This window comes from Ornithodoros turicata, chromosome 3 (genome assembly GCF_037126465.1).
Source record: "Ornithodoros turicata isolate Travis chromosome 3, ASM3712646v1, whole genome shotgun sequence".
Taxonomy (NCBI): domain Eukaryota; kingdom Metazoa; phylum Arthropoda; class Arachnida; order Ixodida; family Argasidae; genus Ornithodoros; species Ornithodoros turicata.
The window spans coordinates 81,239,295-81,267,253 of NC_088203.1; the positions used below are offsets into that span (position 1 = coordinate 81,239,295).

Sequence of the window (27,959 nt, forward strand, 5' to 3'; positions counted from 1 at the left end):
CGGGGGCCACCTGTGCTGCCACCTGACTGCCCTGTTTACAGTTCATGCGCATGGGAAAGTCACTGACAGGTCGGTGAACTATTTCATCTACATTTCTTTCACGTTTCTCGTTTGTTCTACATTACTTCTGGCGAACTGGAACGGGTTACACCAGTTTCCATCAGTTTGCTCGTCAGTCGACAGCTGGCATCATTGTTTACTCAGATATGAACGATAACATTGCAGAGCGTGTAGCGCAAATAGTACCGTGTTTGAGTTGAACGACTCTTGGTAAGCAGTGATGGGCAAACTAAAGTACCAAGTACATAACACCTGTCGTGCTTTAAGTACAGTACAAAGTGTCACACTACAAATGTACTTAAAGTAAAGTACAAAGTCCTTTAAAGTATTCATCCAGTAGATTACAAGTTTAGATCGTATCGCTGGACGTTTCCAGACTTGGTAGTGATAAAACGCAAGGTAATTATATGTTTCGACTGTTATCTTTTTAACTAGCATTTTTGCCAAGTGCTAATTACGAAACATGGCTAGGTTACAGCTGACTCATTATTATGAACCGGAATAAATGATTTTGCCTCCAAGTTTTGCGTTTGTATAGCCAACTGGGTACTTGAGTACTTGAAAGGAAAGTACCGAAGAAAAGGAGTTATAGTACAGTAGAGCACTGCACGGGTCTAATTTTCAGGCCCGTGCCCGGCCCGGGCCCGACGTCTTCTATAGATTTCCAGCCCGGGCCCGGTCCAGGCCCGACTCCGCCGGCCCGGGCCCAGCCCGTACCAGTCTGTTTCCATACTCAGGCCCGGTCCCAGCCCGCCTCTGCTCTATGTGCTCTCGAGGCCCGGAGGCGTATTTAGATTTACTAAAGAGCGAAGAAAAGGACGCAGCTAATTGGTAGAGAGTGAGGTGGCACACTCGAACGGAGCGGCTGTGTTTCTCTGCCTGCAAGCCGCTCTGTGCTTGGTTCTTGCTTGCTTGGGTGTTGACCGCCTTGATCACCGTCTCATTCTGCTTCACGGAGAGAGAGGTGTCGTGTGCAGACGTAGTACGCAGCTGCTCTGGCTTTGGTGAAGCGAAGGACGCTCCTTCTGTTGCCCAAATCGCCCAACTCCTTTCGTCTTGTCGGCAAACATCTCAGCGCGCCCGCCACACCAATCCTGTCCAAATGTGTGTGAGTGCACGTGTGAAATCCAGACCCATTACACGAAATAAGCATGATCACACATAAAAAAGTGATAGGTCTCAGATGAGAATGCCATGATATCCCATACCCAATGCAAAAAAGTGACATGAAAATTCAGCTGTCCAGTCTCGTGTAATATGTTCGCGTATATGCCCGAGCATCGCCGGCGTTGTCAAGCCCGTACCGGGCCCGGGCCCGGTGAGTGAAGCCCGGCCCAGGCCCGCATAAAAAACGCAAAGCCCGGCCCGTGCAGTGCTCTATAGTACAGTACAAAAGTACGCAAATTGAAATGTACTTGAAGTAAAGTAAAAGTACTGAGAAATGTACTTAAAGTAGCACTTGAGTACTTGGTACTTCAAGTACATCCCATCACTGTCTGTGGGCTTCTAGTAGAAGTGCCCAGTCAGTACAGCGTGTCGGGTTCGGTACGGGAAGAGCATGGCACGATCGGCTTTCTGTCGCACGAGTTGCCCAACCCGTGTCCGTCTCGTGTGCGAGGACGAAACACAGTGGCGAGGAAGACGGGATCGCGCACCGACCTGCCAGTGACCGATTGCCGACAAATGGTCATGTGACCAGGAGACGGCAGTCCAGCCCAGTGGTTCTCAACTTATGTTCTCCGAGGGAACCCCTGATCCTGCCAGCACGACCTCAAGGGACCAACCACACTGGGGCAACTGTGTGTAGAAGCGGATGAGGCGAACTTGATTCCGTACAAGTAGCAAATAATTATTCTGTGTAACTGATTTTATAAACGTTTAATTATAATTAATTTAAGTATTTATTGCTTGAGGTTTGCTGGATTCATTCAACTGTTTCGCAATACTTCTCCTCAGATAACGTTTTGTGGGTTGCCACTGATGCTTGTAAATCCCACGTGGGCAGGACAGTCTCTCCGAAGTTTCACCGAAGTAGCTATGGCTTTCCACAACACAACAACTTTATTAGGAGACGATGAATGGGGACTTTCATCGCCAGGGGCGATACCCTACCCCATTGCTGGTGGGGATGCGAGGAACGAAATAATGAGCCCCTTCACAATAAGGATCGAAGTCCTATGGTATCCAGAAAGATGAAGAGAGCTTTGACGGCAGAACGTTGGTGGGCTGGATGTGGCCAGGGACCACAGCTTTTGAAGCATAGGAGAAAAAAGCAAAAGCGTGGTGCGGAGAAACTGTCGGGTTGAGTTGCGGGATGAGCCAAACCGTGAAGGTCGCAGCTGCTGGTTGTTTGCAATGACCGTCAGCCTTGGCAATCTGGTCCTGCGATCTCGACGTCAATTCCGAAGTCAACGATCAAATGTCGAGCACTGTTCGATATAACGAGGCTGTCCGAGAACGAGCCTTGGTGGGCGGTCAAGTTACACTCGCGGGTGCTGAACAGAATCCTCTTCGCTGAACCTCAGGACGAGGCTCGCGGAAGCCGTGTGTTCCGCGATAACCCCGGTTGAGAAACACTGGTCTAGTCTGAAGAAAATAATTGTTCGCCGATGAAGTTACGACATAATACTGACCGCCGTGGAGAGCCATGCGAAGTTTAGGCTTTTGCTGTGTCGTGGCTTCTGTCGGCGAGCCCCGTCGCACTCAGTCGACTCAGTCGTGAGTGCGTCAGGTCCAGTCGACTCGACTGGACCCGCACACGAACGAACGACAGCAATCTGCATGGACCTCCGCTATGTTTGAGGAGTTTGAGATAATAAGCTAATGTACGCGTTGTTTTTCTCTGATTAAGTGTCGGCAGAGTTAAAGATTACAAGTGCATACCATTGTATGATGATTGATAACGCCTTAATTTCGAACGGTGGGTGATTTTCGATCGCACCAAGTGGTCTCGATTTGACACAAGTATCAGCTTGGCAGCGTTATACCGGGGTGTTTCACGGTGCTGTTCGGGTGGAAGCAGGACGTTATGGGGGCACATCGCGTATAACTTCATCACTATTACCTTTGACTATTTTTGACACCTTTGAGACCTTTGACATCTTTGACTATTACCTTTTATTATTATTACCTATTATTTATTATTAGTCTTTTATTATTATTATTACCTATTATTTATTATTATTATTTTATTATTATTACCTATTATTATTTATTACCTTTGATTACCTTATTAACTATCAGTACTGAAACTGAATGAATGTGTTCGTAACGGTCGTTGAGATACATCTGCGGGGCATGATTTCACACTGTGGTGCGGTGCCTCTCCCCGGTCAGTACCGAAGGAGCGTCGTAATTCATAAACAAAAGTAAAAATGTTAGGACAAAACTAGAACTTGAAATCTTACTACTGCGCCACGCAAGCAATACAGAGTAACTTCTTCTGTTCTTTTGCTACTGATTTGAATTAGCTGATGTGGCATTGCTAACATCGATCGCCTGTGCGGCGCATAGCTGTGCGTTCGTTGTAATAACGTATGCGGCATATCATTTTTAAGTTGAGTTGTATCGCCATTGTTGCATTATTTTGAACATGTGTTTTCAGCTTACAGTTTGTGGCAAGTGTTTGCCACTGTTCTGCAAACTGTCAAAACCTGTGGTGTGTATACCCGGCAGTTAATGTTCAAGTTATTGACACCTTAATGCAAGCAATGGCAACGTGTAAACCTTGACTTTACAGGTTGCCAACTAGTCGTACGCCTCTTTCTTTCACATATACCACTTTCACTGTCGTTACAACACAATTTCCACTGGCTCTAAGCGCCCCCCCCCCTCCTGTCAGAACGCCCATGGTGGTCCTAGAGTCACTAAAAAGGGAGCAGAGCAGCGACACTGAGCCACGTCGGCGAGCCAGCCCGCCATGTTGTGTCCGGCACGGCTGTGTTACTAAGCAATGGGGCACCAATCTCCCCTTTCTCCGCCGGACAACAGCGCGCAGCCGATCCAGCTCGCAACCGAGGAAACCGGTTTGGAAGGAGAGGACTCAACATGGACCGTGTGTTCCAGGAAGGTAAAACCAATGGCGGGCACCGAACGGCGCTCTGGCGCGGAAAAAAGAATGCGATATTCTGTGCCCATATTTAATGACTCTAGGTGCCCCATGATGGGTAAATGTTGTGACTAGAATGACCACAGTTTCTTGTGGTGCTTTTGTGTTTTTCGAATTGTAAAACTGACAGTTCATTTTGTTTGTTTGTTTTAAATTCCGTGTTAGCGCCGCGAAGCAACTGTGGCTATGAGCGGAGTACAGACGTGTACAGATGGAGAGAGTACAGCAGGAAGGAGTGGTGGACAGGGGGGTTAGTATGCGTCCTTGGCCGACTTCAGGGGGAACTGTGCCGACATTCGTCTGGAAAGTCTTCGGAAAACCCAGGGAAAACCTCAGACAGCACAGCCGGTAACAGGATTCAAACCCGTGTCACCTTCCAGAGTTCAATTTGTTGTCATTGTGTCAGATATGAGAGTCTCGTTTTATCTGACAAGCGTAGTACACATTTCCGTTGGTCGTAGTGACACTGCTGAATTTTTTGCATGTATTCATATATTTATTGCTGTGGCGTTATATGTAGCTTGTTCTGTGTTTTCTCGTCAGTTCGGGTTGAACCTGAACTTTTCGTTTCTATGCGAGGCGGTGAAGAGTATGTTCATTTGGAGCAAACATGACTCACAACGCAAGACACAAGACGGACACGGCGGCGTTCTACAGGCACCTTCCGGAAGCTGAGCAGCCACGAGCAGGAGGTGAGCCCCATTGGAAATGCGCTGCAATGGTAAGGCATAAGCATGCAGTTGTGCGTCTACACGACGTGCTGCACAAGTTGTGACGCATGCCACTGTACATCTGCCCCTTACTGTTTCTGCCTGCCGTATGTCTATACGCCACCGGTGTGCTGCTCGTGCCCAAGCGTTCAGAGCTTAGGCTCCCTCATACAACAGTCACCTGCAATCAATCGAACCTTCAATGAACTTCTTTATTACGTGTCACGGCACTCGTCACGAGGAATCGCTCTTTCACTGCCTCCGTCTAAACGTCGCCAGCACACCGCTACAGCTGTTCAAAATGGGTCAATCTAGCACTCCCCTGTGCACTAGCTGTGGCGTGGTGGCTGATATTCCCCACTGCAGCCTACACTGCCGGCAACACCTTCTGCACCGTGACGCCCTCTGTCGTCGTGTATCCCAACTGGGCTACGGTACTATGACACTGGCTATCTTACTGGGTCTCGTTCTTTAACCAACTCAGCGGGCCGTCACCACTGTGCTCCTCCTCTCTCTCCACGCTTCGAACCTTGCCAACGGCTTGTGATTGTGTGACCGTATGTGTAATTTTTCAGTTTTGTTTTGTGTTCTTCCTTTTTCTTTCCTTTTCCTTTCTTCTTTTTTTGAAATAGCAAGCCGACCTCCGTCTGGCTGACCCTTCCTTTCTTCTTTTCTTAATAAACATGTCCTCCCCCCCCCCTTGTACCTACAGCTATTTCCATGTAACCCATATGCTCGCAATTTTTGCTGAAAAACGATGATTTCTTGAAGGCAGTCGAAGCAAGTGAACAAGCAACGGAAATGTTTCGGGAAAGTAATCTTTGATGTTTCGGCAACTGCGTGTTTGTATAACGACCAACTTAGCGAATGTATTCATATTCGCAATACAGACCATACATATAAATACCTATAACATATTCCTTGAATTTATTGATTAGATGTACCTGGCTCTCTCTACACGCCGGTGCGTTATCTTTTTTTTTACAAATGTGGGCAAAAAACGAAGCTCAGTTTCGATCACATGCCACAATCATGCCTATATAGAGGAGCCTGCCGATAGAATGATGGTTGGCAACCATGCTACTTCTACTAACCCCAACCAACTACTTGGAATTACCTATGTATATTTAAACTCTAAAAATTGCCGCGCGCAATGGCAGCATTTTTCTTCCTGAATTCCGGAAGTTCGTGGTCGTAAAACGCTATCGCAATCAAAAGCATGTTTATTTTATTTTATTCTTTTTTTTTCAGAATATTTCTGCGTCCTGCCGGACGGCGAGACCCTCCGCGTTTTCGCACGATACCTTACTCGGCCGATTCACTACCTTCGCCACGTCGAGGAAGTGTGCCCGGCCTCCTACTTCGGCTACAGGATATGATGTTGGTTCAACAGGTGCCACCTGCGCTGCCACCTGACTACCCTGTTTACAGTTCATGCGAATGAGGAAGCCACTGATAGCCCGGTGAACTTTTTCATCTCTGCTTTTTTTTTCTGTGACGTTTTTCGTTCGTTTTACTTTACTTCTGGCGACTTCTGAAGAACTGGGTACATCAGTTTCCATCAACTTGCTGCACTTTTGTCGTAAACCGACAGCTGGAATGCTGTTTCCGACGGCGAAATAGTCCAGGATGTGAACGATAACATTGGAGAGACAACGTGTAGCGCAAAATACCACAGTAATTCAGACCAACCACTCTTTATGCAACTCTAATAGAGGACAGCTCTGGTGGTTTCGTGCAGCGGAACCAATGTAGAAACTCTCTTATCAGAATATATTTAATACCAGTTCGAGACATTAGGGAGTTTTAGTAATAGCGAGGAGACTCTATCATGCCTCCACCACGCGGCGTTTAGCGGAAACAGTCAACAGTGTGGATCCGCGCGGGCAATTCGCATTACAAGAATCTGATCGCACGTTCTTAATCTGATCGCAGTTACATGAAGAAGATCGCGGGTTCGATCCCGGCTGAGGGCGGCAGCAATGTGGGGGAGGTAAACATTGCTTCCAGCACCGTGTGTCGGAGATTTCCGGCGCACGTCAAAAGAACCCCAGGAGGTCCAAATTATCCACGGTCCTATACCCAGCAGCACGTGCAACATGTCGCCACGCTGCGGAGACTAACCTTACCCGTAACATCACCGTACCATTACCACTATCGCATTACATGCTTTACGTTCGGCGCGTTCCCTCTGCTTTGTGGTCTTTGGTACCAATATGTAGGGTCCCGCGTCTTCTGTATTAATCGAAAAACATGGAAAAACATACGCCGGGTAAATTTACCCTAATTCGGTTTTAATCGAAAAACATCGAATACAGAGGAACATTCCAGGAATCATGACAGATAAATTGCTGCACATGCCCAGCTTAAGATTCCAACATGCCAAGCAGGCTTACTCTTCTTTTCTTGGTATTTACTATGGTTGGATGACCTGCGACCATGTAAACCATGTACACGCAAGGGAAAACATCGAAACACTCCGATTTCGCGAAAATAAATAAACATCGAAAACGCGGAACCCTGCCAATATGATAACAGAAAATGAACGCTACGCTATGTGAGAGGTAATACGTTATATCAGTGGACATACGAATTGATATATTTTGTCGTGAGAAGGAATAACGCGTCCTTTTGGCGGTACGAAATTGTAACATAGGAGCATTTTTTTGGTACAGTGATGGCCACTAACTACTTCTACAGTAGTGTAACTATAACTACCAACTACATCGCGATGGAGTAGTTTTACTAGTAGTTTAACTAGTAGTTCAACTACTTTTCAGGGGAGCAGTTAAAACTACTTCTTAACGTTGTCCATCTCACACCAATCCTTTGTAGTGTTCTTGGACACCTAAATATAAATCACAAGCAGTGATAATGATATTTAAAATATACTCTTGTGCCTACGCCGCTTAATTCACATACTGTCGTAAAATCCACTGCCTGTCTCTTGTATATTATGCGCTGACAAAAGAGCTTGCTGCGGAAATATTTTCCATGGAGGCAAAGCTTCCGCTATAAAGGTACGTACAACATACGATAGACCATGTACGAGATTTACACTCAGGCTCCTTCCTCACAGATCAATGCGCCACGCACAAATATACAAACTAAGTTGTTCACAGCAAAAGAGGTTTCACTAGATAAGCATTAAAAGTGAAGATTTAGTACACATGCTCGCCACAATTGCTCTGCACCTCCATTCTCATCAAACAAGTAGCTCAACGTAAAAGTCGGAAGCACAATCGTGCCGTAAAACTTGCGGCAAAATCGGAAGTAGTTGGCACCTGCAGTAACCTAACTACTGTATTAACTACTCGAAATGGTAGTTTAACTAGTAGTTGCCACTACATTTCTGCAAGTCGTTGATAATACTTTTTAACTACAATCAGGTAGTTTAACTAGTAGTTTAACTACATGTAGTTAACTACTGGCCATCACCGGTTTGCTAGGTACTTTGCGTGCGTGAAAGACGGCCACCGTGGTTATCCTCCTCTCGATGGATCACTCGGAGCCTTGCAATAATAATTGATTCGGTGAGTATAAGCTGAACGACTAAGCTTGAACTAAGTCCGAACGGTGAAGGAAAATAATGCGCCTAGCCCTGTGAGTGCCTTGAGAAAATTCGTCGGGTAATCGTCTCAGGAATTCGCTGAACGTTTCATCGTGGCGAAGAATCTGAACACTCCTTGTTCACTTTGCCGTTTATCTTCATCGTCCCTTTCGTTGTTCATTGCCCACTGAATGGAGCAAGTTGGGAGGAGCCCGACACTTGTGCTGGATGTACGGTCAGAGGACGGAAAAACCGTTACTCCTTTTCAATTCGAACCACACGAAGATGGTGAAGATGGGCATCGTAAACAGCTTGGTGAGGGCATGCGTTGTCAAGAGTTGTCAACATCGAGTCGAGGCAAGCCTGAGGGAACAGCTGCTAAGACTTTCGCGGGCAGGGTACCTGATCGATTTTACCAGAGGAGTGGTCAGGCATCTTCTGAAGGGTTCAAGGGGCCCCGGTACAGACCAGAACGAGCGGCCCGAGAAGACGGTGGTGATCCTGTATGTGCATGGAGCATACGCACCGGCTAGTGAAAGTGGCTCAAAAACAGGGGATCAAGGTTGTGCCCAGTGTCTGGGCCTTCTGTAGCAGGCTCCTCCCAGCTGCCCAAGGGACAGGACACCCACTTTGACGCTATCCTCCCCATGCTCTTCGCTGCGCTGCGCGCCATCTTTCACCAGTTTCCTGCGTCTGCTGGTCTGTCAGCAGTCCAAGTGCTGCTTGCTCTGGAGCCACTGCTCAACAGTTGCCTTCGTGCCCCTGCCACCCATAATGGATAATTAGATACACCACTCGGCGCTACGAAACCACGGCCATCTTCCAGTGGAATTCCAGAGGGCTACGGTCGAAGCTATCGGACTTCCGGCAGTTTGCATGGCGTCATAAATTCCCAGTGATGTGTATCGCAGAATGTGGGCTCTCGCCTGACTTTCGACTGTCTAATTATGTTACTTACCTTTCGGAGCCCCATGGTGCACGAAGCCGCGCTGCCATTTTCGTTCGTTCTGACACTCCGGCCATTCAGCGCGACGTGCAGGCGCAAGGTTTCGGCGAGTACGTCTGCTGCTCAGTCCGCCTGGGCTCCCTGGATGTCACATTAATATCTCTATACCTCCCGCCTGCAGTCAACTACAATGTCGATGGTCTGGCTGCACTCCTCGCCAGCCTTCCCCCGCCTTACGTGCTATGCGGCGATTTCAACGCTCATAATGCCATCTGGGGTAGTACCCACACCGATGCAAGAGGAGAGGGGCTCGCAAGCTTCTTTGCAGACCACAGTCTCTGTGTCCTCAACGACGGCTCACCCACGTTTCTCTACAGTGCGTTCCTCTCGTCGTGCCTGGACCTCACTGTCACCTCGGCGTGCTTAGCGCGGCGGCTGGTCTGGTGCGTGGATGCTGACACACTCGGTAGCGACCATCTCCCCGTTTTGATCGGCGTCAGGGGCATTCGCCATCTCGCCACGTCTCATCCTGTCAGGCGAACGGACTGGCAGAAGTACAAGGCGGCCATCGACTCGGTCCCTCTGAGCGGCACGCTGGAAGACGAGCGCATTTTCCGGGACACCGTGACCAACGCTGTACAGGCGGCTACGACGGCTTTCCGTATACCTGCGCAGTTCTCTGCGGTGGACAGCGAGTACGCTAGACTCCGTGCCCTACGTCGCCGTGCTGAGAGACGAGCCCGTCGCACCCAACTCCCTGCACACCAGCAAGACGCACGTCGAATCCAGAAGGCCGTCCAGCGCCATTTACGCAAGCTTGCGCGGGACCGCTGGCGAAGTTTTGCGTCCTCTCTCTCCCCCCGCACCCCCGTGACCCGGATCTGGAACGTAATGAAGGGACTCTCTTCTCCTGTCACGCTCCGGCACCCATTCCGTGCCCTGTCCCTAGCCACCACACGCACGGAGTTGGATATTGCTACGGAATATTGCGCTCGCCTCGCAGCCGATCCCTCAGCCGACCAACTATCGGCCCGCGGCATTCCAGTTGCTTTGGCGTCGTCCGCGGAGCCGGCTTTGGATCTTCCATTCTCATTTCTGGAGATGGACTCTGCGCTGCGGGACTCCCCTCAGCACACATCCCCCGGGCCGGACCAAGTCACCTACAAAGCACTTCGGAACCTTCTGGATTCAGGTCGTGCTTGCCTCCTGCGGATGCTCAACGCCAGCTGGCAAAGGGGCCACGTCCCTCAAGTCTGGAAGACCGCTATGGTGGTTCCCCTTCTCAAGCCTGGCCAATCACCCCGCAACATTGACTCCTTCCGTCCGATTGCCCTTACTAGCTGCGTGGGCAAGACGTTGGAACGCATGGTGTTCCGCCGCCTGAGTTGGTACCTCGAGACCGTGCGATTCTTCCCCGAAGTAATGCAAGGCTTTCGGCAGCGTAGGAGTCTGGCACTCGGGCGTCACGGCGATGTTTGCAACACTGGTGAGCGACAGCAGGGCTTTCGCCGCAGGCAGGGAAGCAACCGTAGTGACGAGGCTACCATCCGAGGCTATTCGATGTCCCTTTATGCGTTCCTGGGTGGCGCTCATCACTTCTTTTGCCATTGCATTGGGATTGACTTGAATGAAGGTGTGGTCTGGGTTCACGGGACGCAAGATTATTCGAATTCCTGACTTCCTGTTCTTCTTGTGTACGACGGTAATAAAGCCATCGTCGTTCGCCATCTTGCTATTCTGGTTGGGGACTTCATTAATTGCCATTTTGACTTTGCCACCGCGCGTGTCGTCGGCCGTCAGGTTGCGGTCGTCGGACATATCATCACTCGCGAAAGGCATGTCACTATCCTCGCTATCGCTTCCATCGCCCCCAGAAAGGCGTGCACGCTTAGGTGGGACTGACTTACTTGTCATGGCAAGAGTTCCACCTGGGAGACAAGAGTTTTCCATGTCGGCGTTCGTCCGGTTCGGCGTAAACTTAATCCAAGGAGCACTTTAAGGCACTTCGGAGTGCTGACTAAGGTTTGTTTGGTTGGGCACTAAAAGAGTACGTTGATAGGACAAAGGTAGAAGCGTGGCCGTTCCGTCTAAATACCGGTGAGAATTCCAGATGCCTAGTAAACGTTTAGCTTTTTGCTTAGCTCTAAAATCTAAAGTTTGAACAGGTTTCGATGTCTACTAGACCACCATGTATTCGCAGAGATAAAGCCGGCCGAACGCGAGATCAGTTATGCCTCCTTGAGTGTACCGCTTCCCACCCACTGCTAACGCGGTGACATTTGCCCCTTTGGACTTCGTGCAGCACTGCGCCCCCCCCCCCCCAAACACACACACGGCTCTGGACACCCCGCTACGGCGACACCACAACGCAAGAGGAGCTAATGATGGCTCAATCTTTCAACCAACCACCGCAAAACAAAAAGAAGCAAACACCAGTCAAGAAAACAAACATGCCATCATGGCACACAACTGCAAAACTCAAAATTTCGGACTCGATCTCACAGAAGTGAAGTCGGCCCCACCGGTCTCAGGAGCTGTGCCACCCTCGAATTCAGGCACGCGGACTGCTCGGCTTCCAGCAGCTCTCCCCCAAATCTCGACCCTTCACTTTAATTCTACTTTATTGTCCATAACTAGAAATGATAGGTTTTGAAGTTGAATTCAGAACCAGTCCTGAAGCTGAGTTACAGATGAATTATGGCATATGATGTCACAGGCTGTGATGTTAAGTAATGGGGATGTGATGGGCTGTGACGTTTAATAATGGGATATGAAGTTAAATGCTGGGTCATGTTGTGATGGGCCGTGATGTCGAATATACGAGAATTGTTGGGCCCCCGTCATTCCAGTGTGATCAAGATATCATTGTAATACACCTGTAAATGGAAGTCTGATAATTCCGGTGCTAACTGTCCACCCAAACGGCATCATGTACATGGCAGCATGCTGTTTCGAGTCTCAACCATTACCTTCCCTTCGTGACTTCTGGATTCTCGTTGCCGTGGACTTCGCGTCGCAGTTAATGATGCGCTTGCATCCGGAAGTTTTCATCGACTGCATAGGTCGATTAATTAATTAATTGATCTTTCCCTCGTTTTCTGGGCTGGTGGAGCCTCGTGAGTTCATGCGTCGGAAAGAATCAAACGCATGGGCTATAGGATCTTCCCATCGAACAGTTACCTCGAGTGTCAATGGAAAACTTATTGACCACCGCAAATCAATAGTTGTCATTCGGCCTCACCTTACGTGTAGCCCTACACCCAAATATTATTATATAGTTACCATTGGGCTTCTATAGCCAACACAGCCACAGTCTGGTGACAAAGACTGTCTACGTGTTTGTTTATATGATGAGCTTTCCATTGCGCACAGCATATGACGCTCTTAAAAGAAGGAAACGATTTATTTGCCACTTGTAGCGATACGCACGTATCACCACTAGGTCTCCATAATGTATAGGAAGGTATTTCACGCTTTCCGCAAAATATTAGTGAGAAGTATATGGTCCACCATATTGCTTTGACGCGCCAAAGGTGTAGGATCCACCCGTACCGAACATCGTGTTGGGTTCCGCACAGTTGTCCCCAGCAGTGTATAGGGTGGAGACATTGTTCACTGTAATCAAAGAGAACAATTCAGGAACTGAGGCACGCAAGAGTTTGTTCTAAGTCGGTGATGGTGTAAGTTACTTTTGTTGTACTTTTGTAAATTACTTTCGTTGCACTTTCGTAAGTTACTGCATACTACTGACGAACTGAGTACGTTCATCGTAGCCCTACTGCAACACTTGTTCTTATTTTTTGTTATTATAGGTGTGTGAAATATAAATGAAGAATAGACAAGGAACGGTTTCCAACTTACCGCTATTATAGTAGTCCGTAACAGTCACTGGAGCCGGTCGCAAATTGCCGACCACAGCGATCCGGTTCTGACGGAAGCGGAAACAGCTGCCTGTCGGAGTCACCTAATTAAAAGAATCAAACTTCAATAAGATGCACAGCAATATTTCACAAGGACTACATGCCCAGCAGCAAGCTCCATCTCGCTCCAATTAACTACATCGTTTAATAGCACGTGACCTTCGCGCGTGGAAGGTGATTTGTCGAGCTGCCTGCGCGTTTCGGTTAAATCTCGCGAAGCCTGTACTAAGTAGCCCCCCCCCCCCCCCAACATCATTTCGAATGTTTCTTCTTTCTTTTTTTTTTCTTCGGGGGAGGGGAACAATGTTGCAGATGCTATTGTTTGCACGATAGCGCCCGCCACGAGTAAAATAGCAACGTCACAAATTATTCGCTTCCGGTGTGTAGTTCTGAGTGTTCTCTTTCGGGTAAACCTCTGCCATAAACAAGAACTGGTACCCAAATGAACGTGAACTTGCTATTACCCTATGTCTCACATTTCTTTGAAGTCCCAGTTCATGCGTGTCTTCGCTAACGCAGTGCGAATTAGTGAACTTTAGCGCATCGTACTGCATCGCCCCTGCATACGTAAGGTGTCGCGAACGATACACTAAAACTCACTGTTCACTCACAGCTAAAAGCACAGCTGAAAGATGTACAAGGGCTTACCTCTAGCAGAATCATTAGTGAGTTCGCACCGACGGTGTAGGCAAGGACGCCTCCACTGCAGAGAAGCTGCGAAGGAAAACTGGCTTTGAAATCTGCAGTAGGTAAAATGACTCTTAAAGAATGGTAATTATACGTACACCCTCCAGGGAAGCAACGTCAACGGTATATCCAGACAAGAGCGTGACATCAATGACGACAGTCCTTGCATAATAATACTGCGTATTCCTAAACAGACAGCGAAGCTTAGTGATCCCGCGCAGACCAGTGATAATGCGCCAAAACAGTCATCTCTTCCAGAAAGCGCGAAATCGGATGTCTACATTCTACTTTGACATTGTGGGAACTATTTCGTTCGAATACACTCTAACAATGAAAAATGCTATGCGTGCTGTGTACTTCCTCATGCTGTTTAAGCTTATCAATAGTCCTTTAATCAATTCGTAGCTTTTTAGCACTTTGCGTCCAGCTTACCACACACAGATGGTAACATCTGCTGCAGAACAATCGCTTGGCGAAACGGACGTTGCGTTCACTTGAAAGGTGTTGGATGGTCTCAAGCTGTTCACGTTGAGGCTATACTTGACCTGAGGGAAAATATTTATTTTTGTGTAGCAGTAACTATAAAAAGACTATACAGAAAAGACACTGTAGGAGAACTATAGTTACTCCTACAGTGTAGCAGTAACTACAAAAAGTTAAAAAATACAGGCATAAGAAACAAATATTGAGCATGCGTCCTCCACCCCACGTTGGAAGTCTGCCTTTGTCTTCGGTGACGGGACAGAAATCATCGACCTTCCAGGAGCAATGTTGCCAGACGCGTGGAAAATTGCATCTGATGACGTCATACAATAAAATGAATTAACAAAGACGGTTAAGAACATCAACTGTTTACTATATCCATAAAAACAAGACTTTCGTGCAGTAGGCTGCACTTCTTCAGGTTTCGTAGTTATTCGTTTCTTCTTCGTAGTCTTCTTCGTTTCAAAACCTGAAGAAGTGCGGCCTACTGCACGAAAGTCTTGTTTTTATGTATATAGTAAACAGTTGATGCTCTTAACCGTCTTTGTTATTTTTGATTCTGCATCGCCGGAAACTTGTACATTGTTTTTTCTTCACTTTCTACAATAAAATGAATTGATAGTTTTGAGAAGTATGACGTCATCGGATGGAATTTTCCATGAATGACTTGATGATGATGATGATTGGGAAGTTTCATCGCCAGGGGCGATACCCTACCCCATTGCTGCTGCTGGTGACGGTGGTTTATTGCGCTAAAGTATCACGAATCTCCCAAAATATTGTGTCTCTATGGGAACCGGAAATACAATGAAATTGATCGGTAGTTTTCAGAAGTATTTCCGATTCCCATTGAGAGACAATATTTTGGGAGATTCGTGATACTTTACTGCAACAAACCACCAGCAGCAGCAATGGGGTAGCGTATCGCCCCTGGCGATGAAACTGCCCAATCATCATCATCATCAAGTAAAGATGTTGTTGTTGTTGCGCTTAGGTATCATGAATGTTCAACACGAACGTGCTGAATCCGTTGTATTTTCTCATTTTGGACGCATACATTGTGAGAAACGTGAACAGCAGTCGCGTAAATTCGATGCAGTTCCGAAGACACGAGACTTCGGCGGATGTGACTACCTTAGGTCACTTCAGAAGGTCACTATCCCTCCCAGTACAAGTCATAGGCGAAACATAATTACATTTCAACTGCAGTTACCCAGTTCTAAAAGTATTTTGCGTGCAGCAGTTAATTACGCTAAAAGAAATTATTTGAAGTGACCTCGTGACTTATAACTAGTTAATTCGCAGCCATGTTGGTGACTCACAGCTTCATGTGTCGTATATATAACTACGGGCGAACACGGCACTATCTAGGTATACGACAGTGTGGCTTAAATACGTACCGAGGACGAGCATTGGAAGCCCACATGTGAATATCGATTCAGCTAAAATTCAGTTTTGTCCGCAGCAGAAAAGTTCAATCTGACTCCAAATCCCTATGCAGAAAAGTGATTCAATTCAAAGCCCTCTGCGAGGACATGATTCAATCGTAATATCACATTCCATAAAAAAATGATTGAATCCGAGATGACTCTTCAAGAAACGTGGTTACATCGAAATATAAATCCTACCATGGAATGGCCGCCCCAATGACATTCCAATGGAATTCCCAAGCCTCTAGTGCGGATTTGTATTGTTGACTGATTCAATGAGCCACACAATTAGTAAGCCAATCTTCCTTAACGTTTTGCCTTACTATTCCCTGTTTCGTTAATTTACCGATTCGCTTTATCTTCCCCAACAAGTGTGTGTGTGTTTGTAATATTGACCCCATGAGATGAGCCACAGAAGATTGCTTACTCATCTCCCTAAACTTTCCCTAAGCGTTTAGCCGGCTTGTTAAATTAAATTCAGGATTTCCTATCCGCAACACTGATGAAAATCGCGCATTCAGAGCACGGTATGCGTTAATGGTTAACGGTGTTAACGTTAACCTGAAAAATAACCCCGAGAAGATAAGTCAGTGACAGTCACGCCTCTTAGTGAGCAGGCATAACAGATGGGTTCTCAACAGCAAGAAAGTCATCTCGTAGAGTCGAGAAAATCGAGCGATATCGACTACAACGAAGGTTCGCTTACAAATATAACAGCACAGCCAATCCCTCCTGGTCGAATTGTGGTTAGAAACCCCGTCGCAGTAGACTTTTCAAGGACTCTGTGCTACATGGGAATGAATAAACATATCATTTAAGGAACGCTTGGCGGATCGTCTGTGCCTTTTAGCTCTTATCACTTACCTGGTACATGAACTTGTTTTCATCAGTTATGTCGAAGTCAACCGAACGAGGGGTGCTATAGCCGTTTGTAGCGGACACAGTGAGCATCATCGAGACATGAGGTCTGTACGTCACGTCAAAGACGTAGTGATACAGTGCATGGATGCCAACAGCATACGCCTAGAACGGTCAACTATGTCCGTCATTACAAATATGCGATAACAAGCTATAAAGTCTCTATTGGAACAAAGCAGAGTATGGCAATGTGACGCAGTAACGGCATACAATAGAGATCTCTCTCTAGGGATCCACCACCTTTTCTGGACTTCGTATCGTCATCGCATTCTTCAGCAAGTCTGGTAGGGAGTTTTTAAATAACTACGAGGCCATAAACAGTGCTTATAGGACGACCCGCTGCAAGGAACTATGTCTCGTCACCACTACGTTGCTGGCAGCTGAGTGGTTGTAAATGTTGTGGTTTGTCAGCAAATACTGTGGCAGAAAACAGACCCCGCTGAAAGTATATGGCATATAGATCCTGACCAGCCGAAGGACAAACTCCATGATGTGAAAAGCTTGAGTCACGGCAACAACTAGAGGTACAGGGCAAACACATGACTCAATATAACGCATGTCCCTCTAGGTGTTGCCCAGGCTCAGGTTTCTCACATCACGCAGACGCCACTTTCGGCTTGATGGACTTCCAATGCTGAAGAGGGCGCCAGCTGGACACGTGAGCGTGCTAGTCTATTTCTCATGCGCTTGTCAGAGCGTGGCTGCCAGACATATGGCCGAATTCCGTTTTCGTGGCTGTCATGGTAACTATGTGGGCTTGTGCATCGCCTCAGTGCCATTATGGACTGAATCCAATCGAGTACTATTTGTCATTTGTCGAGCGACATTCCTCATTTGATGTCAAGCTAAAGGGCTGATGACGCATACGCATGTTTTGAGAACGCGTCATGTTTCTTCTTTTCCGTTGACTAATGTTTCGCTCCGGCTTGTAATGTTCAACATGCTACACTTGTCTTTTCCCAATACAATACAAATTTGTCGCCCAATCCATGTATGCTAAAAATACGGGTACGTATCTTCACGAAATCGAGTGGAATGAAAACCAATCATTTACAGATTGGGGATGGGGAACCAAAATGGAACCTCGAAGACGCCAACATTAGCCAATGAAACTTGTACAAAATGGTCCGCAATGACAAAAGGAGGGTCCCACTAGCGAATGCAGTGCGGTATCAGCGGAACGTGCTGCACGCTCTTCAGTTCGTAATGTATGGGTTCTATACGATCATTATCAGGTGAAGCCTGCTTTACGTTTTGTCCCGAATTGTTCGGCATGTGTATGCTCAAAATCAACCAATGGTATGTATGTACAATGAATGTAAAAATGTAAAAATCAACGGTATGTACATATCTTCACAAAATCGAATGGAATCGTATCGGTGCCGAAGTAAAGGGAGCAACTGTCCGCTGGGAACTGATATGATACACTCTCATACCGCTGTGTAAGACGTTACTCCACCGATGTTCAGCTGTTCAATCAAGTACTCCGACACTGGTGCAGCGGGTGTCATGTCCTGGCCATTCAGGTACGTGGCAATTATGACGTATCCAGCAGTTTCCACTTGTTTGTAGTATGTACTGTCAGCCCAGTAGGTGTAGTAATCTGACAGAGGGGAAACATTACGAGGCTGTGTCCTATAACTGTTTGTGGTTGCAAACAAAATAAAAAACAACGTAATGGTATCAAACTTACAGTAATGGTCGGCATTTGCAAAGAGCGTGCTGATGAGCTCAGAAGCCTTTGCTTTTTCTCCAATTTTTGCAGCCACATAGGCGTACAATGCCAACGAGTGATTGGTGACCGTGGGTTGAGCTTCCACACATTGCACGACGCGGTTATAAAAGTCGTAGTCCTTCTCTCCCTCTTTGAGAACCGCCACCGCCACGTACAGAGTCAGACACGCCGGACTCTATGGATTTAAAAGGTACATATGGAATCGGTATCTCCAATGTACCTATGAGTATCATATACACATTTTTAAGTCTGTTTAAAAATGTTCGCCAAACAGGAAACAATCATTATGATGTCCCCTTTCGTGCGCCTTCTTCCATTTCGCATACTTCCCCACGTTTACATGTGTAAATGTTTCACTTTACCCTATATCTGTCGTCTAGTGTAACATGGAACAATCTGAACGTACATGAAGAACAGCACCCACAGAATATTAAAAAAAGAAGTAACATTCGCTTCGGCTTTGTTCAGCATCCGTTCGTCCAGTATATACGTCCAGTGCAAGGCATTAGACTACGACTAGGGTTTCTGGTTTTTGGCACTTTCTTTCAAGCTACTTCGGGGGGTGTTTATCGGCATTTATATGGTTCAGTAAAAATCGGATTCTTTCGGCAGCTGTATTCCGCCCCGAGAATAAATGCCTGAATGCGGACATCTATTCAATTCCACGCGAAGGTCTTGCTGGGTCTACCGTGTTTCAACGGACCTGAGGAACGGAAACAAGGGTGAGTTGTTATTGGAGGGGTGTAGCCAGAAGAGGTCAAAGCGTATAAATTCCAACTAGAAGGCTACGGAGTCTGTGACCGGCGTTTGGAACCGTTTGGAAATTCCGACCATTCCCTTGCGATAACAGACGTCACAACCAGGTCATCGTTCTACAGGATGTCTTTTTTTTTCTACAGGTTTTTCATAAAAAACTAAGGCCTATAGACATCCTGTTTTCACTTCTATTATCTCTGGGCCGGCGGACGTTCTTGGCCATCCGTTGCTCAACCGTCGAATGACTAATTACCCAAAAATCTTTTATTAACTTTTTAATCATAAAAGAAACGAAGCTGTCCCAAAGGGAACATCGGTTCCCTTCGGTCACCTGATATCGTAGCCGTTTTCGGAACAAAAATCCGTTCGATAGATCGTCCGCAAAAAATTCGTGAAAGAACACCATTTTTTCTTTATTTTGTTCATTGCGCATCTCCGGAGACGCGTCTTTCCTTCACCCCCAATTTGAGAGGGTGAAAGAGCACACTATCGCCTCCTGCGTCCTGGAAAGAGATTAAACGAAAGCAGAAAAGGCAACCCAAGATAAGGGCAGTTCGGATAGCCTCACACATACATTTGTTTTTGTTTTGTTTCCGCAATTAATCGACACATCAGACGGTACTGTGCTCCTTCACCCTCTTACATTAGGGGTGAAAGAAAGACGCGTCTCCGAAGATGCGCAGTGAACAAAATAAAGAAAAAAATGGTGTTCCTTCACGAATTTTTTGCGGACAATCTCTCGAACGAATCTTTGTTCTGAAAACGGCTACGATATCAGAGACCGAAGGGAACAGATGTTCTCATTGGGAGAACTTCGTAACTTTTATAATTAAGAAGTTAATTAATGATGTTTAGGTAATTAGTCATTCGACGGTTGAGCAACAGATGCCCAAGACCGTCCGCCGACCCAGAGACGATAGAAGGGAATGGAGTGGCGCTGCTGCGGCCGCTGGTATGTCACTGAATGCATTTCACACGTCTGCATAACACATGTTTAACGTAACTTGAACTAGAAAATAAAACGAACTGGACGTGGTTGACAGTCGTCCTACACGAGTCAGGGTACCTTTGTACTGGAGTATTCATCCCGGGGTCCAGAGCCTTCATCATAAACTAAAGTTGTTGTTGATGATGAGAAGAGTAGTATCGCAGCGCACCGCAGTGCAGGATCCGCATCGTCACGTGTTTTTTTTTTTTTTTTTTGCGCGGTTTTGCTTACAAATCACTGTTGAATGTCCTGCATATTATTACTGTTGCTGCTTGCTGATGCTAATGTATACACCTGCTAGATATTTGGCGGGCTACTTTTCTCTGCTCTAAAGCTGATATTAAAATGAAGTAGTCAGTCTTAACTTTAATTAATTAGGAGCGATACAAAATATATCCTGACATCCGCATGACGACTGCCAATGAAATTCCGTTGCTTTCTCCTACGCATTATGCACGTTGCATACTTCCGTCATGGCCTCTTTGCCGGAGGAATGGCTACAACCTGCTGGCTCTATAATACGAGGCAGATCCATACGAACCGAAAATGCAGGATTTCCATGACCCGTTTCTCGGTAACAACCTGTGGAAGGATCCTGCAGGGATCTTAAATACTGTATGCTTTGTGCGATGTCGGCGTCGATGGTACCGGTGGGGTCACGCATGACGCTTGACACATCTATTAGAGCCTGCACGGCGAACGCTGTCAGATAGACACTCCTTTCGTTGTCGGCACCGCTGTTGCTTCCGTAGGAGCCGTCCCCAGCCCTGAATGCCTTCTGTCTTTCGTATGCTGCGAGGAATGAGATTTGCGTTGCGTTACTCCTAGTATGATAAATGGAGTACATCACTGTTGGGGTTAGACACAGAGATGACGAAACGCGTTGGACGCAATGCTGCACCCTTTAACATGGCCAATTCAATCTCCAATACCGGAAGTATAGGATGATCACTTAACCTACTATTACATATCATTTAGTTAATTTTTCCTAATATTCACTGGCGAACATCCCCCAGGGTGCTTATATTCGATGCAAATATCCCTATAAATAATCCATGAGATGATTTCCATTGACTACTTACTTGTATGATATTTACGAGTATTAACTATACCTCCAGGGAAACATTAGAAAGCAGGGTTGAAGCTATCCTTATTGAAAGGGGCACTAAAGTGCAAAAAAAAAAAAAAAACAAATTACTCTCAAATGAAAAGCCGTGTTTCAATTCGTACAATTCAAACAAAATTATTTCATAAAACGCTACTGTTTAGAACAAGAGCGCAATGAAAAACAGAGCCGTCTTTGGCGGCATCCAATAAGAAAGCAGGAGAAGCGCGCGCATACCTATCGTGGCCGTGTGCATTTGGAACGGGTCCGATCAGAGTTCCGTACATGCGTGACATGACGCGCGCTGCTGCATTTTTCAGTGAGCTCACCTGTTGCAATTCACTGAATTGTAGCCCACATCAGTTCTCGCGAATGTTCCACTGAAAACATTTATCTCGTCCTTCGTTTACACGTCCTTACATCTACACGTCCTTCGGACAACGACGCTAGTTCGTTTTGCAACGCGCACTATGTTTTTCACCGGCACTGCTCCACTACATGGCACGCGCGTGGACGAGCAGCATGGACTACGAACACCGATGCACGAGCCAAAACGACGTTCACTGCTTAGCGCCGAAGCAAGAAAGAGTCCGATTCCGATTTCGATTCTATAGCTCCGTAACGGAATCAAAGTTTTGAATTGTGACAACAAGGTCGAAATTAGAAACATTGTGTGTAACCTAATTTGAAGTTTGAACTTTTTTTTTCTGCATTATAGTGACCCTCTAATGATCTACAAGGCGTTAGATAGATTTCTGAAAATATGGTCTAAACTATTTATACTTTTTCGAGAGGTATAAATTTATACCCAAAAAGGTCCCAGTTATAGGCTCGTTTTATACCTCTACAGGTATTTTTTTTTTCTCTCAGTGTAGTTTTAGCTTTAGAAAGTTTGTCACTAAAAAAAAAAAAAAAAACAGCAGGGGAAAGATTGGAATGTTGCGTAGGTTCAACCTTCAGAATCTGTTGTTATACCCTATATTCACATGATCTCACACTATCTTAAAAAACCTTGCTGGAAAGGAATGGGTTAGGGTATAGTCTTTTATGGGGGTGGGATGTTATCTTCCCGTCACGCTGTCTTCAACTCTGAAACTGTCGTCCGTCCTGATAACTGTACTATAAAGCATACAGATAAGTTTGTAGGATGTTGTGTTGATTGTGTGTATGAAATTCTCTTGTGTTGCGGCCGGGTTTATTTGGGACAGACTGGTCGTTGTGTGAACACGAGATTACGCGAACATCGGTATAACGTGTCGGCAAAGTCTGGAACCCTATCTGAACGTGTGTCCCGCTCTGGTTGTAGTATCATGTTGTGTAATTCGAAGGAGGTTTCTGATGAGGTAGGCAGAGGGAACTCTGTTAAACATTTTGAGAGCAAAAAAAAAGAAAAGAAAAGAAAACGAGAGAGAGAGAGAGAGAGAAAAAAAAAAGGGGAAACGTTGTGTAAGCATGCGTCTGTTGGCCTGTCAGACAAAGAGAGGGACCTCTAATACCCTTGTCACGTAATTAACCGCCCGCATGGCGGTTATGGTTAACCGCCGTTACCCGACAAATCGCGGTTATCGTGAACGACGGTTTGTTGTTGTCACACGGCAGTTCGTAGCATGTTCGCAGTGGCGACGTGATTGTGACATACGCGCCAGGTATATTTTGATTACGTTGTATATCATGAAAAGAAAAGGGCATAATGGTGATTAAGAGCTTAATTAAAGCTTAAAAGCTTCGTAATTAAATACACAGTACGCACATGATGCGGGAAATGTCATTACACTGGTATTGATGCCGGGATGTCGGAATCGCGAAACCAAAGTTGCCAAACGGGGTTTCCCATCACCGAAGTTAGCGGCGTAACCTCCGTTCGGTCGGCCGTGTGACTGGGGTGAACCGCGGTTACGTGTAACCGCAGTTGCTTTCACCGCGGTGAGTGCTGCCTGTGTGACATAGGTATAAGCGTGTCCCATGTCAGCAATAAAGTTGTTGTTAGTGCGCTATGTGTGTGTGTCTTCGTCTCTTTGTTTGGTTTTAGCGCTTTTAATTCTATGATGTCCTCCCTACAGGCCCAATTCGATGTTCTACGTTGTCATTAAAACTAAATGCTGCTAACCGTTTGCTAACTAAAATTTATTATATTCTGTCTACCTCCTTCGTGGACTTCACGGCGTTTTTGTTTGTTTGTTTGTAAGGAAAAAAAGATGAGAAATTGAACTCGCCTCCCGAAGTGTTCTGCTACTCCTAACACAACGGCGTTTTTCTATTTTGGGTATTGGCATATTTTATGTCACAGACATCAGAAAGCCTGCAAGGAATCGCGCACACCGCACACCAATTCCTCCTCAGGTATACTTGCATATCGCAAGGGCAATTCGAATACAAGAGCGATCTTCGTATACCATATTGCACTGCCAGAGTGTAGTTGGCGTTATACAAAATGCGGCATCTCTTGTCGAAAAGTGACAGCATGGCCTTGAGTTGACTCGGTCTGGAATTCATGAAGCGCTTCTGTAAACTTTGTCTGAATTTTTTCTCATACCTCTTAATACTGGTGTTTGTACAGTACCCTGTGAAGTCTGCCCAGAACGCGCAATCGCTCTCGACGCAGCGTACCGCCGCGCGGCAGGCAGAGTCCTCGATGAACAAGTACTGAGATAGAGAGAGTGACGCTCTATGTACTTGCCTGCAATAAGGTTTTCTTTGAACTGGTAGCTGTCTTGTCCCGTGCCCTGGGTGTAATTGTATAGGTATGCATTAACCGTCAAGTATGCCAATGTTCCCTCAGCGTAGGAGAACATTAGACTCGTCAGAGCAGGGTCAACGTCGATGTATCCTCTTCTCGGCATACGGTCACCTAGAAGAAGCAGCAACAATGGGCCTTATGCCACTGAATACACTAGTTTAACAGTGATGCTTTGGAGAAACAATATCAGATATTCAATAGGATTAGAGTTTGTAATGTTTCCAAGGGCCCTCAGAGCTGTGTTGACCATATTAGACATTTAAATGTGCCAGCAAGACTCAGCTTGCATGCCGAAGCACCTATAAAGGAGCCGTATGTATTCATTTATTTTTTATCATAACCTTTGACACTTTGTACTGTTCAGTTATGCAGTTTGCAGTGAGGCAAATTATTTCAGGCACGGCGCCTGACAAAAATCCACGATGATAACACGGTGAGCGAGTTAATGCAACTCAGGCGTCAAAGAGCTGGTGGTAAGCTGAAATGTCTGCGTCAGGCTCACTGACTCTTGCAATTTCACCTGCATTTAGTAAAACCTTTTCTCATTTGCACTGTAGTTAGATTCCACTCTGTATGACCAGTGTTATGATTTTTTCTTTGGCGTTTCGAAATACTTATGCTTATGTCGGTAACGTATCTGCTTTTCCATTATTCGCTATCTATACAAGACGGACGTTTACGAATCCGTGTTCAATTCGCTGTCCCAGAGCCGTCCTTCCCCTAATTCTATTAAATTGAACCTCTGTGTGCAATACTGGGATAAGACGCTTTGAATGCTTTTGCTGAACGGCATTGAAACCTGTGTACTTACCAAGGAAGATTTACGACCGTATAACAGTTTATTGACCTGCTACAGGACGGTAAGATACGAGAAACGCATATGTGTCAATGGGGATGGACAGCCATGGCAGCCTCTTTCTACAAATTCATTCAAATTGTGTAGCTTAGTGGTTCGTTACTATTGGTATGCGAATTTCGACTTCCACTGGAGATAGGCACGTTCTTCCTACCCTTACATGGCCGTGTTATCAGGGTTGCTGGGTGTTGCAATCGGGAACAACAACAACAACAAACAAATCGTGACTATGACGTGGGGTGATGCACCACTGGAGAACAGTACACTACCCCATTACACGCGAAACATTAGATGTGAGATATGAGAACGAAAACGCGTGCACTCATGCCTCATGGTGTTATGCCATACACTGTGATGGTCATCTAAGTACAGTATTTCCAAGAGCGTCCTCATTTAGCATCACAATAAGCCAGAACAGGCAGTAGGGGTTCTAACGGGCAATCATTCCCATACTTCGCGCTCCAGCGAGATAACGCGTATGCGCAGAATACAACATAGATATACGCAGAAAATATCACAGGCTCAAATTGTTTCACGAGATATACAAGGGCGTGACAGGCCTGGTAGGAAGGCATTTATTCAGTCGCCGGTGTACCTCGCCAGTGGAAGAGATCATACGCAGCAAATTCAGCACTACCGTTACACAAGTGATGTGTTCAAGCAATCATTGTTGCAATCACTCTCTGGAACCCCCCCCCACTCCCGGCACAGTTTCTTATCTGGAATCAAGACTGCGATAGGAGGCGACGAATAGCTTGTGTTTATTTTGCCATTATCGTGTCGACTGTTCGCGTAAAATTGTCATGCCGAAGTGTTGCTCACCGCTAATGTCAATTTTGTATATGTCGCACTCCCCAGGTATAATACATAGCGGCGATGCAGGGTAGCCAGATAACTAAAAATTGCGGCAGAAATCGCTGTACAGATTGTCATTGGAATGCGGCAGCATTTATGAGCTCATGCGTGGCTTCTTAATATCCGTATTGAAGTCTCCCATGACAATATCATGAACATTTTGTAATTTCTTCAAGTTTTCTACGAAGGTGTTTCTTGCAGAGTAATCGAGAAGTGTGGTTAGAAGGAACTTCTTGATCATGCCTTTAGGGGATCCCGGCGTAGTGTATAGGCGACCCTCTGTTTCCAAACATGTGACGTCACGAGAAGACCGGTTCGAGGTTATATTTTGCTGTGACGGGCAAGAAGCGGGAAAAACGCGTCGGCTGATAGGCTGATAAAGCTGATAGTGCCCACCAGTGTGCTCTGCGCGGCTGCGAAACGTAATCGATGACGTAGGGGCGCAGCTCGTCTATACCAGCACGGTGAGGGTGTGGTGCATCCATGTATAGTACCCTCGGGTATTGCTGGGTCTTTCACCTACTGATTCGGCTACTTTTGCCTTTTTAACTCCTGGTGTTAAAGGTATTTTCACGCTAGTCCGATACAAGTCTCTTATTCTTATGTATAAACTATTGCATAATATGGTTCATTCTTCACTGATATCAATAACTTTCTTTGCTGGGATGTACTCCTTAAGGAATAATGATTTCTGTGTTCAATCACCGCAACCACGTACTAATTACGGTCTTTTTTCCTTTCGATATGCTGCAGCAAAGTTCTGGAATGAGCTGTCAGTAGAAATTAGGGGGGCAGGTAGCCTCAGAATGTTTAAACGCATGCTTTCATGAATTATGACTTTTTCTTCTCTTCTACTTGGTATTGTGTAATTTATCTTGATGAGGTCGATGATGTCTTTGTTGGGGGAACATGATGGTGACTCTGGTTTTTTTTTCTATTTTTGGTATTGTGCAAGTTTTTGACGATCATGAGGTTTGTGTCAGTCTCTGTATACCTTGTATATAAAATAGGGCCGCATAACAGGTTTCACCTCGCGGTCCTATCACAATGTCATGTATGAAAATTGTGTGGTAATAAAAAGAAATCCACATCCAAATCCTCCTCGACGCATAGGCGGGGCAACTTCGCCAGTCATCCTGGCGGCTACTGTGGTACAGGGAGCATCCCAATGAAGGCTACTGAGGAATGCTCGTGTGGTTTCCGCGGCGCGTACTTCGTGACTACCCTATTCCCAGATTAGGACGGACCGCACACCTCTCCCTCTCCTGTACCACAACCACATTTCCCCGTTTTTTCACCCTTCCCTCTACTCCCTTGCATGGCTGCACCGAGCCGCCACCCAGGAGCAAGCTGACCGCATCTCCCTCAAACACCATTCCCCTGTCTCTACGATGCATACGTCACCAACTTCGTCCGGCTAAGGGCGCATTCTACCTTGTAGACCTTGAGCGCGACTATCTTGTAATTCTTGTTTGCTAGCCCCTTGACCTTTCCCCTTTCTTTCTTTCTTTTTCTTTTTTCTGCCAATAAATTCACCCCCCCTTGTTTGCTAAGATAGCTTCGTCATTTCTCGAGTAGCTGGCGGCACCGCGGCACTTCGGTTGTCCTCTCTTTGGTACACTCTAAATCATGTGACAGACATCTGCCAGTTAAAAAAGTTCCCTCACAAAGTGCAGCCGGTACACAGCCGTAACCGTCTGGAAGCAGCCGTAACGGTTATCAAATAGCAAGCACAGCGATCCTCATCGCCAAATTTCAGCAGGTACAAAGCCGTCACGTTGGTATGAAACGGCTTTGTGCCCCCTGAATAATATGTGTGCCTCCTGAACCTTGCACTCGTGTGCTTGTTGAATAACGCGTGCGCCGGCTGAATATGCGTGCCTTCGTTGGAGCTTACTACGTTGTTCCGCGCTCCGCCAGTAAGGAGTGACACGGCACAAAGTATTCTCTCGCAGTACGTTCCTTCCCGCTTCCCGCTTTCTTGACGCTGTCTGCGTTGCAACCTCGTCTTTGAGAAGGATATATGACACCTTGCTTTTTAAGTACAGGTCTCATGTTTGCTTAAGGTAAGCCAACCTAGCTTTGATGCATCGTACGACGCCTGGGTTTTACTCG

General features: G+C 46.3%; 1 protein-coding gene across 1 annotated transcript in view; it reads right to left on the reverse strand.

The window, feature by feature from the left end:
- Positions 1-12,788: 12,788 nt before the first annotated feature.
- LOC135387401 (ovostatin-like) overlaps positions 12,789-27,959 on the reverse strand; it is a 43,322-nt gene continuing 28,151 nt past the window's right edge. The window contains exons 8-18 of the mRNA XM_064616614.1: positions 24,074-24,244; positions 20,833-21,083; positions 18,506-18,722; positions 18,249-18,415; positions 16,759-16,917; positions 16,601-16,681; positions 14,414-14,526; positions 14,080-14,167; positions 13,943-14,008; positions 13,236-13,338; positions 12,789-12,989 (exon numbers count right to left, since the gene is read on the reverse strand). Coding sequence (XP_064472684.1) covers positions 12,862-12,989; positions 13,236-13,338; positions 13,943-14,008; positions 14,080-14,167; positions 14,414-14,526; positions 16,601-16,681; positions 16,759-16,917; positions 18,249-18,415; positions 18,506-18,722; positions 20,833-21,083; positions 24,074-24,244 — 1,544 coding nt within the window. The 3' untranslated portion in view covers positions 12,789-12,861. The remainder of the gene's footprint in view (positions 12,990-13,235; positions 13,339-13,942; positions 14,009-14,079; positions 14,168-14,413; positions 14,527-16,600; positions 16,682-16,758; positions 16,918-18,248; positions 18,416-18,505; positions 18,723-20,832; positions 21,084-24,073; positions 24,245-27,959) is intronic.